The sequence below is a fragment of the Octodon degus genome, unplaced genomic scaffold, assembly GCF_000260255.1.
Source record: "Octodon degus isolate 3935 unplaced genomic scaffold, OctDeg1.0 scaffold00164, whole genome shotgun sequence".
NCBI lineage: Eukaryota > Metazoa > Chordata > Mammalia > Rodentia > Octodontidae > Octodon > Octodon degus.
Window position 1 is genome coordinate 1,603,812 of NW_004524740.1, and position 15,871 is coordinate 1,619,682.

Here is a 15,871-nt window from a genome sequence, read left to right on the forward strand (position 1 = left end):
GGTCTTAACCATCCAGCAGAAAAGTATAAAAACGAAATATAAGAAGTAAAGCCATGCTGTTATGTTGAGCTGTAGGGGACTCAGGTCAACAATTTATGACACTGCCAGTCAAGCGGAAGACCCAATACTATTATGGGCTACTGGACTCTTTTAGAATATTTTGCTGAGTTTACACACCTATAATACTGAAATAACAGAACTTAAAAAAAAAAGGATATACAGATGAATGTCCATTTTGTATCTGTGTATTCAAAGTGGTTAGGATAGATATATAGTTACATTCTTTAATGAATAGAGTGATTTGTTCTAGTGGTGTTTGTAAATAGGGTATCATGTCCTCATCTTGTAGAGCAGTTAACCACTAGGAAGAATGTATGCAATGTGTTAATTATTGAAACTGTCCTACCAATTTGAGTTGAAACTGTCTCATTGCTATTTGCTTATCAATAAAATTATGGGGAAAAAATCTAATGATTTGAGTAAATAGGGGAACTGTATGTATGTATGTATTTATTTATTTATCTTATTTATTTATTTTTTTGCGGAACCAGGGATTGAACTCAGGCCTCTGCCCTTGCCAGGGAAGCGCTTATTCCACTGAGCCATCACCCCGGCCCCAGGGGAACTTTATTAATTACTTCTTTGTAAGCTTTATGTAAATTGACATTTTGGCGTTTTTCCTTTGTTTTCTTTGCTGAGTGTGTTCACAGAAGAGGCACTAGACAGTCTAACACAGTGCCTTGCTACCTTATCTCACAATAAAAAAGGGCTGAGACTGTAGCTCAATGTAAAAGTACTGGGTTCAACAATACTTGGTACCCCTCCACACACACAAGGAATTACTAGTTCATTTTGTTACATAAAAGCAAGTTATTGAGCAATGTAAGCTCCTAAATAGTCACTACAATAGCCCTGGCAAGATTATATATGAGGAAATTTTGGACACTCCATATGGATTCATTACTGTGTATCTCACTGCTACTTGCTCTTAGGTTATTCTTAGATTAAAAGGTTCAATACCAAAGTCTTACATCTGGGGCTATCAGAGGATATGCTACATATAAATGTAACTTCAATCACTGAGAGATGTCCAAAAATACTTTATCCAGGCCATTTTCCTGGTGACGCTGAGATAAAAATAAATATCCTAAGTCTCTGGAGGTAAGTGAAAGATTATTTTATAAAGTTTAAGTATTCAAAATTTCACAACCATGGGTTGACTGTTCCTAATAAGTTCAAAGATTCAACATTGCCTCATTTTTCCTTATAACTAGCAACAAATGGAAAAGAATTCTGCTGCCAGGTCAGATGTTTTAAAGATGTAAGGCAATGGTTTTCAAACTTTTTTTTTCTTTAGTCTAGTTGTTATTTTTTTGGGGGGTGGGGGGCTGTACCAGGTCCTTATACACGCTAGGCGAGTGCTCTACTATTCAGCTGTATTTGCATCCTCAAGTTCATTTTTAAGTAGCTAACTTTCTATGAATGAAATCATGGGGCTGTTCCATATAAAGTCTTGATACCACAGAATACCCCATATTCTGCCACTGTTTACAAAACAGTCATAGTCTAGTTAGACATACTGGTGTGATTCACTTTACCCGCCTGTGTAGCAGAAGAGGTCAAAAGGAACAGGGAGGAGAAGAAGCATCCCTGATATACAATGTAACCAAGTACAGCTTTTATAGTGCACTTTAATGCTTCTAAGTAAAGAAGAATTAGGAAGTCAACAATTCAGTGAAGGAAGGGAAACAAATGTAGTAACAATTGCTTAAATACTTTAAGAACTACTCATATTTTGGGCTTTTTATATATTTTATTTTACTTTTTTGCGGGACTGGGGATTGAACTCAGGACCTTGCACTAGCCAGACAAGCACCTACTCTATTAAGCTATCTCCCCAGCCCCTGATTTTTTTTATCTAGCTAATAAATCAAATAGAAATGTGTTGGGCTGGGGATCCAGCGCCCAAGGTTCAATACCCAGTACCATAAAAAAAAGTTTTGAAGATTCAGTACAAATTATTACTAATTTTAATCAAGGATTTCTCTAATTTTTGTAAGGTACTATCATATTGTTTCCCGAGATTTATGGAAATGACTTATTTAAAAAGAAAAAATAAATTGAAGAGATTGCGTTACCAAAATTTTAAAAAAAAAAATACCTACTGCTGAGAATGGGTTCTACTGCTTGATCACTTCAGTTGAGTTAAAATATGTGTAACTGACTCTAGAGAATGGAAAAAAACAAACACATAGGAGCAAATGGTAAGAGAAGTAGAATTATTCCAGAGAAAAATGCCCATTTAAAACTACTGTATGGGGCTGGGGAGATGGCTCAGTAGAATAAGCGCTTGCCTGGTAAGCACAAGGGCCTGAGTTCAATCCCTGGATCTGAAAAAAAAAAAAAAAAAAAAAACCCTACTGTATCTTCTTTTCTTTATAAAGCACACTCAGGTAGCAGCCAGTACTTATAAGATCTTAACTACATGAATAAACCAGGAGGGACCACAGCACAGCAGGCAGAACAGAAAAGAGAAGGCAGACACTACAAGAATGAGAATCACCGGTGCATGGCAACTAATGTAACTGGGGGCTCCAGTACAAACTGCCAAACACAGAACCAGAGATCATTAAACATGAACAAACCAAAACTAGCTGTAACCTGATCCACATAGAGGGCCTCTGAATTTGCAGCCTTGAGAGGGAACAGTAATCTCTATGAGATTACAGTGGGCACTGATAAAAGTTTCCAAACGGCTGGCCTTAAAATATTTCAAGAAGTGGGCAGAAGACAGAGGCAGCTCCTTCCCACTGCAATGTATTTCTAACATTGTTCAAAATAGCTGGCAACATGTTTCTGTTTTCTTGACAGAAGGCATTTACTGCTTGCTTGGCAAGAAAATCAACTCAGAGAGCTTAACTGCTGAGAGGCCAATCAAAATCCTTACTGCAATGGCACAAGCACAAACCTGTGGTCAGGTATTCCCCAAAAGGTAAGCTTTTAAGAAGTCATTCCCACCCTAAGCTTTTGGCCAAGATGTACACAGATCATTTTGAGAAGAGAAGATTATTTAGCCTACTGGAAAAGTCAGCAAGCTATTATGAAGTCTTAGGCAAACTACTTAACTTCTTTGCACATTTCTCTAAATGTAAAATGGGAAAATACTTTTTCCTGCTCAAGAATGTGGTGAAGCTACTGAAGATAACAAAAAAATCTTATCCCCTCACCCTCCAAAAAGAAAAAACAAACAGCAACAAAAACTCAAGGATGTAAAGACAGGGAATGTTACACAGGATTAAGAACAGAGAGAATCTGGGAATGGATCTGTACTTGCTAGCTATATGATCTCAGGAAAGTTACTTGCTCTTTCTATGCTTTAATTTCCTCATCTGTAAAATGGGAGTAATAACACTCATAGGGTTTGTGAGGACTAAATGACTTCATATAAATAGAGGGCTTAAAATAGCATCTGGTAAACAGTAAAAGCTATATGAATTGGTTATTATTAATAGTATTTAAGTCTAAAATGTCTTATGGATAAAACAGCTAGTTCAGGGGCTGGGGAGATGGCTCAGTAGAATAAGTACTTGCCTGGCAAGAGCAAGGGCCTGAGTTCAATCCCTGGCTCTGCCAAAAAAAAAAAGAAAGAAAGAAAAAAAAAAAAAAAAAAAGAAAAGAAAAGAAAAGAAAAGAAAAGAACAGCTAGTTCTCTACAAAATGAAAGGTACTGGGGCCGGCCAGATAGCTCAGAGGACTAAAGTGCCTGTTTAGATAGGCACAGGGACCAGGGTTCAATCCCCCAGCATGCTATGCCAGCCCCACCCCTGGGGCTTGCTGAGATGGTAACTAATTCTGGGTGTGGTAGCCTGGGCATGATAGCATGCGTTTGTAATCCCATGGTTGGGAGGTTGAAAACAGGAGGATCACTGAGTCTGATCTGTGTAGTGAGACCCTGTAGACCCTATACTAAATACATAGGGGGGAAAAAAAAGGCATTATCAAAAGCTGAATACAAAAAGAACAAACTGGACATCTGCCCCACCAACTATTCAAGGGTCTAAAGGCTGGGCATATAGGCCAAGGAAATATAGTTTGAAAAATGGCAGGGAAACCTTGCTGAATTATTTTCAAATAGAAGGAATGTAAATGGTATTAAATGTGTAATTCTGAGAAGTGCTGAAAATACACTTAGGAAAAAAATGTAAAAAATATAGACTTGGCAAATAGGAGGAATTCATTAATATATCCTTGGCCTGGAACAACACTGACTAAAATGATGGTACACCCAAAATTTTAGAACCCTAAGAAATTCAGGTAAAGAACAGTTCACAAATTTAAGGGCGATTTCACAAATGCAAGGATACGGGGAAACAGAGGTGAACAAAAAGAAACCACATTAAGCATCTGAGATCTCATAATACACCAGAGGACAGGAGAGCTCCTAGTTAGGTCATCTCTATTTCTGAAGCAATGATTGCTGTTTATTTAAATAAAAAAGAAGAGGCCATCAAGTGACTCCAGAAATTTCTTTTTTTTCTCCTCTCAAACACTGCTACAGGGGCTGGGAAGATGGTTTAGCAGAATAAGCACTTCCCTGGCAAGCACAAGGGCCTGAGTTCAATCCCTGGCTCCGCAAAAAAAACAAACAAAAACCACTGCTACATTTGCAGGAACCTTTTTGGGCCCATTCTGAAGCCTTTCTTGTATGGATGGAATACAATCAATTATCCTTCTACTGTATCCCAGGCCTCTGTAATGAACCATGTAAGCCAATTCTATTATACAAATACCATGAATCCAAGCAGAAGTCTTCGTGTAAGAAGAGGGCTAGATGCATCATCCAATATTCTAGATGGTTTCCAAATACAAAAACCAACCAGTCTGCTCCCTCCCAGTAGTTATAAGTGAGGGAATGTGAAAGGAATGTTAATGTTCAGTAATACTGAGCCTAATGGCACACAGGAATGGTAATAACATCCATCTCAATTGTGTACTAGCTTTCATTGGAGACATTCACACTCTGACTAATCAGTATCATCCCTTTTTTATGGCAGGGGACACAAAGAAGTGGCAAACAAGACTTCAAGGACTTGCCTAAAGAAGATACACTGACTCAGAAGTAAGCCTGAGGTTGAATCAGTGTCTTGATTTCCACTGAATCTGTGGCCCTTTCTGAGCAAGGCATACCTAAAAACTCCTACTCTTGAAGGTCCCTGGACTCCTATTCCCCTTCATGGAGTTTTTTGGAAGAGACTGCTCATAGATCCCACTCCCCAGTCATGGGCCATGCTGCCCAAAAAATCAGTACAAGAGCTGAGGCCACAAAAAAGCCATGTCTGGAACACCACATACCTTTGTCTTCCAGTGCTACCAAACCTTTTTTTTTTTTTTTTTTTTTTTTTTTTGCAGAACCAGAGATTGAACTCAGACCCTTGTGCTTGCCAGGAAAATGCTTATATCACTGAGCCATCTCCCCGGCCCTTTTTTTTTTTTTTTTTTTAAAAAAAAAAAAGACAGTATCTCACTATGCAGTTCAGGCTTGCCAGGACTCACTATGAAACCCAGGCTGGCCTTGAACTTGTGGTGATCTTTCTGCCCCAGCCTCTGAGCACTGGGATTACAGGTGTTTGCTATCACACCAAGCTAAAATGTTAGTTTAAAAGGTATCTAGGGCCAAGGATATAGCTCAGTAGTGCAGTACCTGCCTGGCAAGTATGAGTCCATGAGTTCAATTCCCGACACCAAAAAATAAAACACATCTAAGTATCTTATAGCTCACCACTGGACCATAAAGGATTATTATTTATGTTTTTATTAAAATTATGCATAAGGATTAATAATTGATGCTTCAGTTCTGGTTTAAATGAGAATTAGTAATTTACCACATTGGAGAATCTATAGGAAGAACACAGGTAAAGTAGGCTGTAGTTTTGAAAAGTTAATTGAATTAAACATTATTAACCAACTACTTCTTTCTGATTATTCCTTTAGTGCCCACAAAATTACAGAAAGAACAGACACCAGATGAAACGGCAAATCTAGATTCTGCAAAGAATGAATACTAACCATTATATACAGTTTTCTTAATAATGTCAAGAGAACCTTGGATTAGATCCTAGAGAAGTGATTCAGCAAGTCTTTCACCTAGTTGAGCCATTACTGACAGAGATTTTGAAAAGTTTGACTCAAATGTTTGATTTTTAACAACATCTAAAAGAATATTTACAAAGCTGCCCTTGTTGCCTATAGTAGTAGCCTGATACTCTGGCAAGAAAGATAAAAGCTAGGACATGATGTTTTAATTAAAGCAAGTGTGTATGTAGAGAACTATTGAATGGCACTCCACATACTACCTTAAAAGGAACAGCACAAGAGGTGAGAAGAGACAGCGTGAGTCAGTAGCGTTGAAGAGATTGACATGCAAGATTGAACAAATACAATGGATCTAGTGAATGCTAAAGCAGCTTGTTTTCAAGCATTCCTCTTTTAGTTCAATCTGCGTCACTTTGACTTTCCTTAAAGTTGTGTGGGAGAAAACAGGAATGAAATTCTGCAAAAAATACTTTGCATAAAAAAATGTGTAGATAAAAAATTCTCACAGTAAAACTTTTAAAAGAACTGTTTCTTAAAAAACAAAGCAAAACAAAAAACCCAGAACTGTTCCTTTGTCCTCGGCTGGTATAACAAATACCCAGGTAGTTGTGCTGTGGAAAAGGAATCAGGTTCCCCCTCTAGAGAGAATACCAATTAGTACAGCACTGATTAATTCAACTGATTGATTTATAATCTAGCAAGTATTCTACTTGTCTTTCCTGCCTGATACAGGTTTAAAAGAAATAGTAAAAATGCTTCTTGAGAAGCATACCAATGGAGTATGACTGATTTACTGTATCATAGTTAATTCTGAAAAAATGAAAGAAAAGATGGGACTATTTTACATAAGTTCACTAAAAGTGACTATACTTTTTTTTTCTTTTCTTTTTTTAATATATTTAGTACACAGTCTACAGGGTCTCACGACATAGATCAGACTTGGAGTGATCCTCCTATTCTCAGCTTCCCAAGAGCTGGAATTATAGGTGTGCACTACCAAGCCCAGTCTCAATGTGCCCCCAGGGGCAGCGCCGGCACAGCACGCTGGGGATCAAACCCAGGTCCTTGCATCTTACCTAAGCAGGCGCTTTAGTCCACTAAGCTATCTGGCCAGCTAGTTCATTAAAAGTGAATGAGGGGGAGAAATTCAACAAAAGTCTAATCTTTTAACTAAAAAAAAAAAAAAAAAAAATTTTGACATTGAAGACTGAACTCAGGGATTCATGCCTACTAAGCAAAAGTTCTACCAGCCTTAACCATGAATTTCTAATACTCTGTGGCATTCACCACTTAAATTATAACAAAAGAGCTATCTGAGATTAAGATTCAAAAAATGCTGTAACTTCCAACAGTTCTAAGAAACAAGAATCTCCCAATTGTGGTCTAAAAGCCCATGCAGAAGTTCCACTTCTGGTGGAAATTTACATTAACATATTATAGCAAACATTCCGAATCAGAAGCTACTACTGAAATCTCAATATCTTCAAACCGTTTCCCTTTCTTCTAAGAGGCAAGTGAAGGTCACTTAACCACTTTCCTCAAACAAAAGAAAGAGCACTGTGGTCCAAGGGTTGGGACATTCCCAGTTCCTACTGGATGATCAGTTATCATCACAAATCTTATTCAGTGTAGTCAAATCCAGACAAATGGGTAAGTCCCGCAACTTAACCATAAGGCTTTGAGTTCCCTGTGAGCAGGGGACATGTTTTATTCATTCCTACATTGCCAACATGTAACACACAGTATTATGACATTTTTGTAACTAATGAACATTTGATAAAATATTACCATGTAAAATGTCTGAGTCATCTTCAACAAAATCAATGTCTCTCAAGTCCCATTCTGCATAATTGTCAAATTCCTGGGAAAAAAAAAATCCCCCCAACACATCATCAGCTTTAAATAATGCTTCACAGTAGTTCTGCTTTAAATGCAACAAGAAAATAATATGCGCTAACATTTATTTTAAAAAAATACTACATGAGCTGAAAAGCAAGAATACTGTACAAAAGGAAATCATGAAAAAAATCTGAGAGGCTCTCAGGCAGTAATAAAAACAAAAATTAGAGTAGTTATGAATTTAAGAATGAAAAAAAAAATCTATTCTAAAAGTTCTACATTTCCCAGGTGTGGCAGCACACTCCTATAAGTCCACCACTAGATGCTGAGGCAAGAGGATTCCTCTGAGTTCAAGGCCAACCTGAACTACACAGGTAAGACCTTGTCTCAACAAATAAACAAGTAAAACTTTTAGGTGGTTACTTCTCAAGGAAATAAAAGCTTAGACCTTCAAATATGAAAACTGTCTGCATTAAATTATTTTCTTAAGGATCTATTTACTCATTTTTTAAATTCAGTTCAATGAATAGCTTTTTTTTTAATAATCTATACAATGACTATAACTTGTGGAGGTGGTATGTACAGGGTACTGGTACACCACAAACTGCCATGAACAAAATGCTGATGTATATATGGCTATAAAAATGTCTGCAATTGGTGTTAACTCAGTTATCTGAGGAGTTATGTTATCTCAGGAGCATGGTAGCTGTGGACTAGATGACAAATCAAGATACTTGTAACTACATTTACATGGTTTTTAATTCCAGGCTGGATGAAAAACACATAGTATTTATATATGTTCAACACTGATTTATACACTTATAGCAAAGTGTAGGAATTAGCAAACTGTTATTATATAATCCGCTACCCGAAGGGGCCAGGGAGATGGCTCAGTGGAATAAGCGCTTCCCTGGCAAGCACAAGGGCCTGAATTCAATTCATGGTTCCGCAAAAAAAAAAAAAAAAAAAAAAAAAAAAGAAAAGAAAAGAAAAAAAACACTACCCATTTGTGGTACAAAATGTTTTATTAGCATTCATGCACATTAATCTGTTCATGTATTACCTATGCTGCTCCTGTATAAGAAAAGCAAATTGGGGGTGAGGGGGATTACCAGGTACAAACACAAATTCCCTATGGTGAATGTTATCATATGTATATCTAAAAAATACCAATAAAATAAAGATGGTTAAAAAAAAAAAAAAGGAAAGGTTAACCACAATGAGAAATTTATTATCGGGCCCTTAATGGGACACGTCTGCCACATCATGATACAGTGCAACTTTGAAATCCCCTATTCCTGGGATGAGCCCTAGACTGCAGAGACTCCATACCAACACCTATGCAACTTTAGAAATAAATTCTTGGCGTGAAGAAATTTCATTGTTCCACAAATAAAAAATGCATACAAATCAAAGAAAGAACTTAAATTTTTAAAAATGTGTCTGCATAAAAGTCCTACAAATAATAATGTTTTGATAAAAGTTATTTTGGTGGTATGGAGCCATTGCCAAGAGACAGAAGCTGCATAAGAAACAAAAATGCTTTTTCTTTTATGCTAAAAAGAAGTTTCTCCTACCCACCTCAATGAAATCTGCTCGAGCTGGCATGTATCCTGCCATGTCCCGAGAAAGCAAGGAGTCAAAGGTAGGTCGGGGAGGGTCATCTGTAGCTGGAAAAATTAAAAGTTTTTCTTATTTACTAAGATACTGACACAAAAAAAGTCACACAGAAACAGTCCTTTTGTCCATTCTGAAAAATTCTGGAGAAAAAGTGTCTGACAGAATAAATTTAAAAGGTTTTTACAAAAAGAAAAGGGAAAAAGATGGTAAATTAGTATGGAAACACTACTTCCTTCAAAAAGGAAATTCAGACTTAGAAAATATGGTGAAATTCCTTTTGAATTTTGCTTTCCCATAATGAAAGGAAACCAAGATATTTTTCTTCTACTATTATAGAACTTATTACAGTGTTGAATTTAGCTCCTTTACCTCTTAGAACCAACCTCAATTTCCACATTACCATCCAACTAAGAAACAAAAACACACTGTATTTGGAAGTTAGCCAACATATGGTGTCCCAGCTCCAAAATACAGTAGTCCCCATGACCTTACATAATATTTAATCTTTCTAGTCTCAGTTTCCTCGTGTGTGAAAGGAAAGCACCCATTCTGCTTATTTCATTGAGTTGTTCTTTTTTTGTGTGTGTGTGTGTGGAACCAGGGATTGAACTCAGGCCCTTGTGCTTGCCAGGGAAGCACTTACTCCACTGAGCCATCTCCCTGGCCCCCATTGAGCTGTTCTTGAAAGTACTAACCTCCTAAATGTTACTCAAATAGAAGATATCATCAGCCTCTGAGTTAGTTTTAAAACTGTTTCTAAGAAGAGTGAGGAAAGGAAAGAAAAACAAAACATTCACATCTCCATTATTGTGCTCTGGAAGTCATTTAAGAAAGATATCCATTTATAATTCATCACACTTCTGGTTATATTTTATTAAAAGACCAACTGGTCCTGCAGGCACAGGAGATTTAAAAATGTTTGCCTTTCTGCTATAATCAAATGAATTAAAATTACAAATTGCTCATTAGGCTTGGCACTAGGGCAGTTAATAATAATGAATCAAATACTGGACCCTGTTAAGCAATTTATACCTATGTAGAATCAAGGAGTTGCAAAATGGCTTTTATCCTAATACAATGGACATGTCAGTCCTTTTTCACACATTCTCTTACAAAAGCATTACAGTTAAATGATAATTTAATGGACTTAGTAGATAGAACTATACATCGGCTTACAGTACTCAGATGTTCAGTTTAGTATGCAACTCTGACTCCTGTGATGGGTTCTTTTTTGCCACGTTATGGTCCTGACTCTCAATAGCTGCCATACCAATTCTAATCAAATCACTGTGTACCTGTCTTGATACAGAGGTCAAGGATGACCTAAGTATCTCTCACCAAAACTAGGTGGCACTTACAGTGAAATGGAATGGCTGTATCAGCAGTCTTTGCCTCCTCTGCTTGTTTCAGGTTTAGCAGGGTAGAAGCAAACAGAGGGTTATTGATGAAATGCTTCATGTAGTGCTTTTCGCACTCCTCCTTGGTCTTGGTACACATCTGATTGGCCACATCCTGCCTAGTGTGGGAAAAAGAGGGAAGGGAGTTATACCTTCACATAATACTAAAAGTATGGTTTGTTCTTTTCATATTTTAAATCAAATCCATAAAATACTAATAATCTACTACCTCCAAACTGATGTCATGGAAGTATCAGCTGAGCAATGACACAATATATACTGGTGTAATCTGATGTTCCAATTCTTACTATTCTAAAATATGGATTGGCATGGTGATGTACACCTATAATCTCAGCACTAGGGAGACTGAGGCTAAAGCAGAAGGATTGCCACAAAAGCAGCTCATTTACAGACTACTAAAATCCCATCTTCTTTTTTTGGCGGAACTGGGGCTTGAACTCAGACCCTTGTGCTTGACAGGGAAGCGCTTATTCTACTGAGCCATCTCCCCGGCCCCATAAAATCCCATCCTCTTGTGAAGTATTTCATACCTAGAAAATAATGCACAAAGGGAAAGAAAACTTGCCCCTGAACCCTGCTGGGTCAGTAAGATAGCAGCACAGCTTTCCTCTTCCTGAAGTTCCTCCCTTTACTTTTAAATACTGGCTGTTTCTTGAGCCCACAAGGGCAGTACTACTCTTTTTTTTTTTAAATACAGCTGATTTAAGCCAATACCTCAAGCATATGAGGCAAGTGTTCTGTCACTGAGTTCAGCCCAGCCTCAAGGCAGGACCACTTTTAACACCAAGCTCTTACCAATTTCCAAAGCCACAGTCCATCACAGCTTCTAAAAGTGCCATTTCTTCTTGAGCAGTCCAGCTGGGGTCAAGAACAGGAAAGTCTGAGGTCTAAAGAGAAAAAAAAATTTTTCTAAGAAATAGATAAAAGTAGAACCCAGGAATCTTCACTATAGTACTAGGGTTAAATGATTCTCTTGATGTTAAGAAGTATCTAAATTACATTCTTTTTTTAAATTTATTTGTGTGTGTGTGTGTGTGTGTGTGTGGCCAGATCAGTCCACCAGGGGGCGGGGCTGGCTGGCATGTGGTGCTGGGGGATTGAACCGTGGTCCCTGTGCTTTGCTAAGCTTGTTCTAAGTAGGTGCTTTAGACCATCTCACCATCTCACCAGCCATCTCACCATCTCACCAGCCCCTAAATTACATTCTTATCAGTTGTTTTCTCCCATTCCAATGTTCACCATTAGCTACAAAAGTTTCCAATAAATATTATCACCCATAATTGCTACATAACACATGAACAAGTACATAAACTTAAAAAAAAAATGTTATTTATGTGATTTAGTGAAAAGGTTTAGAAATGAGGACCAACCAAGTAGCATTTCTAGTGCATAGTTCACAATATTTTCTCTTCTTGGTATTTTCTGAGACAAGGTCTTTTTAAGTTGCTCAGGTTAGCCTCATACTCAAGATCTTCCTGCCTCAAGCTCCTGAGTAGCTGTGACTACAGATGTATGACACTGTATCCAATTAGAATTTAAACACTACTTCCCACTGAAAGGAACATGGGCTTAAATAACAGGCTGATGCCACGTCTCGGTCAGGAAATAAACACAGCCAGATTGAACGTTTTGTCACACTAAGAGGCTTAAGAAGCTCTCAAAGACTACGCAATGTGTGCTGTGTCAAAAGGATTCAGAAGCCAATTTGCACAAGCTCTTGCTAGCCAAAAAAGACAATGTTTAGAGTATCAATAGGATAATAATTGCAAAAGAGTGATACACAGCCAATAGTTTAAGTATCTGGTGGAGAGTCCAGATGAGGTGGCGCACGCCTGTAATCCCAGGGCTGGGGAGGCTGCAAACAGGAGGATCACTACGAGTCCAAGCTGTGTAGTGAGATCCTGCACAAACTCTAAATATATTAATAAATATCTGGAGAATGTCAGAAAAATAACTTTCAAAATTCACATGAAGAGCAAAATAATTAACATTTAGCCTGCTTTTGTTCAGGGTAATGACACAAATAATGATAAGAAGTGTCTTTTTTTTTTTTTTTCTTGGTACCGGGGATTAAACTCAGGACCCTGAGCTTGCCAGGCAAGCACTTATTCTACTGAGAAATCTCCCCGGCCCAGAGGTGTCTTTTTAAAAATTTCTTTTCCTCCATATTGCAGATTGAATCCCAGGGCCTGCTACTTGCAAGGCAAGTACTCTAGAGCTGAGGTATATCCCCAGTTGCTTCTATTTTTATTTTGAGACAGGGTCTCAAGAAGTTATCCAGTCTGGCCTTGAACTTGTGATCTTCCTACCTCAAATTAGTCAGAATTATAAGAATGTGCCATCACAGTGAGGTCTTATAAAGTATTCTAGTGCATAAACTGAAAGATCACTATTTTGCCATCTCTGAAGAGTTAACAGATATAGACAATGATAATAAATGAATGGGATATAGCAGTGAACATTATTACCAATGTACAGGAAACAAAGAAGACAAAAAATAGATTGCTCAGTAAAATCCAGATTGTTTTAACATCTTTAAGACAAACAATGCAGATTTTTTTAGTTTGGCATATGGCTTTTTTGAGACCGGGTCTTGCTCTGTAGTCCATCCAGGCCAAACTTGAAAGTGGTCTGTAACCCAGACTGGCCTTGAATTCATGATCTTCCTGAATGCTGGAATTACATGCATGTGCCACCACACCTTGCTAACAACCCAGTTTCTAAAACTCAAAGTTAAAAAGAATTTGAAATTGCTCAATACATGATGCCTAGAGGTTAGTACACATAGGAAACACACAAAGTGCCATGTCCCTTCCTGTATAGTTTTACTCAATGCATCTTTTACTTTTTTGGGGGCTGGTCATCTTTTAACATCTTCAGTGTTAAATCGTGTTGACAACACATACCTCAGATGTAGTACACGAGAAGGCACTTTACCTTCGTGGTCTTCCTAAATACTTACAACACAAATCTAATCATGATGAAACATCAGACAAATTACTGAGTATTGCACAAAATACTCATTAAATTGTTAAGGTAATGCATAACAACAAAATGCTCAGAAACTATCACATACAGGATGAATCTAAGGTAACACAGTGACTAAATTCAATGCAGGATCTTGAACCACAATTTCTTTTTCTTAATTTTGACAAGTGTACACAATACTGTAATGTACTAACTTGAGGAAGCAGGATGAATGGTAGACAGGAATCATCTATATTACGTTTGAACTTCCTTGCAGTAAATTATTAATAAATTATTCTACAAACTTAAAAAAAAGAATCAATAAAAAGACAAAGGAATAAGAAAAACAACCCACGAAGAATAGAAGCCATGTAAAAGACAGCCACTGGGTAGACTGAAATTTATGGAGCTTATGTTTATCTCAATGAAAACAAACTAGGAAAGGTTTTTTTTAAAAAAAGATGTCCATGGGGCTGGGGAGATGGCTCCGTAGAATAAGAGCTTCCTGGCAAGCGCAAGGGCCTGAGTTCAATCCCTGGTTCCGCCAAAAAAAAAAAAAAAAAAGATGCCCATGACAAAGTCAAAATGAGTGAGACTAATAAAGCCAAATGTTTGCAAGCATGTGAAGCAATCAGAATTGTCATAGAACAATGGAAGTATAAAATTATGCAAATACCCTTGGAAAACTTGTGATCATTTCTCTGAAAGTTAAACACTCAGCTAGGTTGGTAGTATACACCTATAATCTCAGCTACTCTGCAGGCCACAGCAGGAGGACCGCAAGTTAGAAGCCAGGTTGGGCAATTTTTTTATTTTTCATTTATTATTTTTGTATTTTAGGGTAGGGTCTACAGGGTGTTCAGGGTCTCACTACTAGATCAGACTCATAGTGACCCACCTATTTACAGCCTCCCAAGAGCTGGAATTACAGGCACACACCACCATGCCCAGTCTCAATTCCCATCCCAGCACGCCCCCGGAGGCGGGGCCAGCACAGCAGGCCCAGGGATTGAACCCCAACCCCTGTACCTGCTTGCAGGAGCTTTAATCCACTGAGCTATTTGGCTGGCCCTTTAGCTTGGGCAATTTAGAGAAACTCCTTATCAAAATTTTAGAAGTATTAAAAGGGATAGGGATATATCTCATAGGTAGAGAGCTTCCCAAATTCTACCACAAAAAAGAAAAAAAGGACAATACATGAACTGCCTATTCAGGCAATGGACTATCACTTAGTAATTAAAATGAATGATTATCATATGTGCAATATAAATATATCTCAAAAATTCTGAGCAAAAGAAACCAGAAATAAATACAAACAGTACAATCCCATTTATATGCAGTTCTATAATACACAAACTGATCTCATAAAAATCAGAATAGTAATTGCTTTAGAAGTGGCAAGAAGCAATGGGTTTTAAAAATACTTCATGAGATTCCTGGGAAAACGTGGAAATGACTGGAATTACTTAGATTTAATGAAACATTTAAAAGATTAAATGATGTAACATCTGGTGGGGTTGCCCCAAAATCATCCAAATGGATGAGGGTTTAGAAGAAAAAAAATTAGCATGAGTTTATAACTGTAAAAGCTAGTGAAGAATATATGGAAATTTATTAAATATATGTAATACAGTATAAACATTTGGTATTTATAGTTGGTTACAATGTTGGCCCTGATGAATTTCACTTAAATTCTCACTTAATACGGGTTGTACCTGGGACTTTCTTACAAAGGCCAAAGGCCCAGTGGCTTCTACTTTGTTTTGGTTTTTTGAAAAGAGGGTCTTGCAATGTAATTCAGGCTGGCACTGAATTCAAAGTGGTCCTTTTACCTAAACTTCCTAAATGCCAGGATTAAATGGACATACCACCTCGCCTGGCTGGCTTCTATTTTTTTTTTCTCAATTTTTAATTTTTATCACTACATATTTGGG

General features: G+C 37.4%; 1 protein-coding gene across 2 annotated transcripts in view; it reads right to left on the reverse strand.

Annotated features, from left to right (window-relative positions):
- The window catches only part of Tada2a (transcriptional adaptor 2A), a 57,414-nt gene that overhangs the window by 18,259 nt on the left and 23,284 nt on the right, over positions 1-15,871 (reverse strand). For both annotated transcript variants that reach the window (XM_004643001.3, XM_023703183.1), the window contains exons 5-8: positions 11,766-11,857; positions 10,911-11,068; positions 9,514-9,602; positions 7,882-7,954 (exon numbers count right to left, since the gene is read on the reverse strand). In XM_004643001.3, the coding sequence (XP_004643058.1) occupies positions 7,882-7,954; positions 9,514-9,602; positions 10,911-11,068; positions 11,766-11,857 (412 nt within the window). The remainder of the gene's footprint in view (positions 1-7,881; positions 7,955-9,513; positions 9,603-10,910; positions 11,069-11,765; positions 11,858-15,871) is intronic.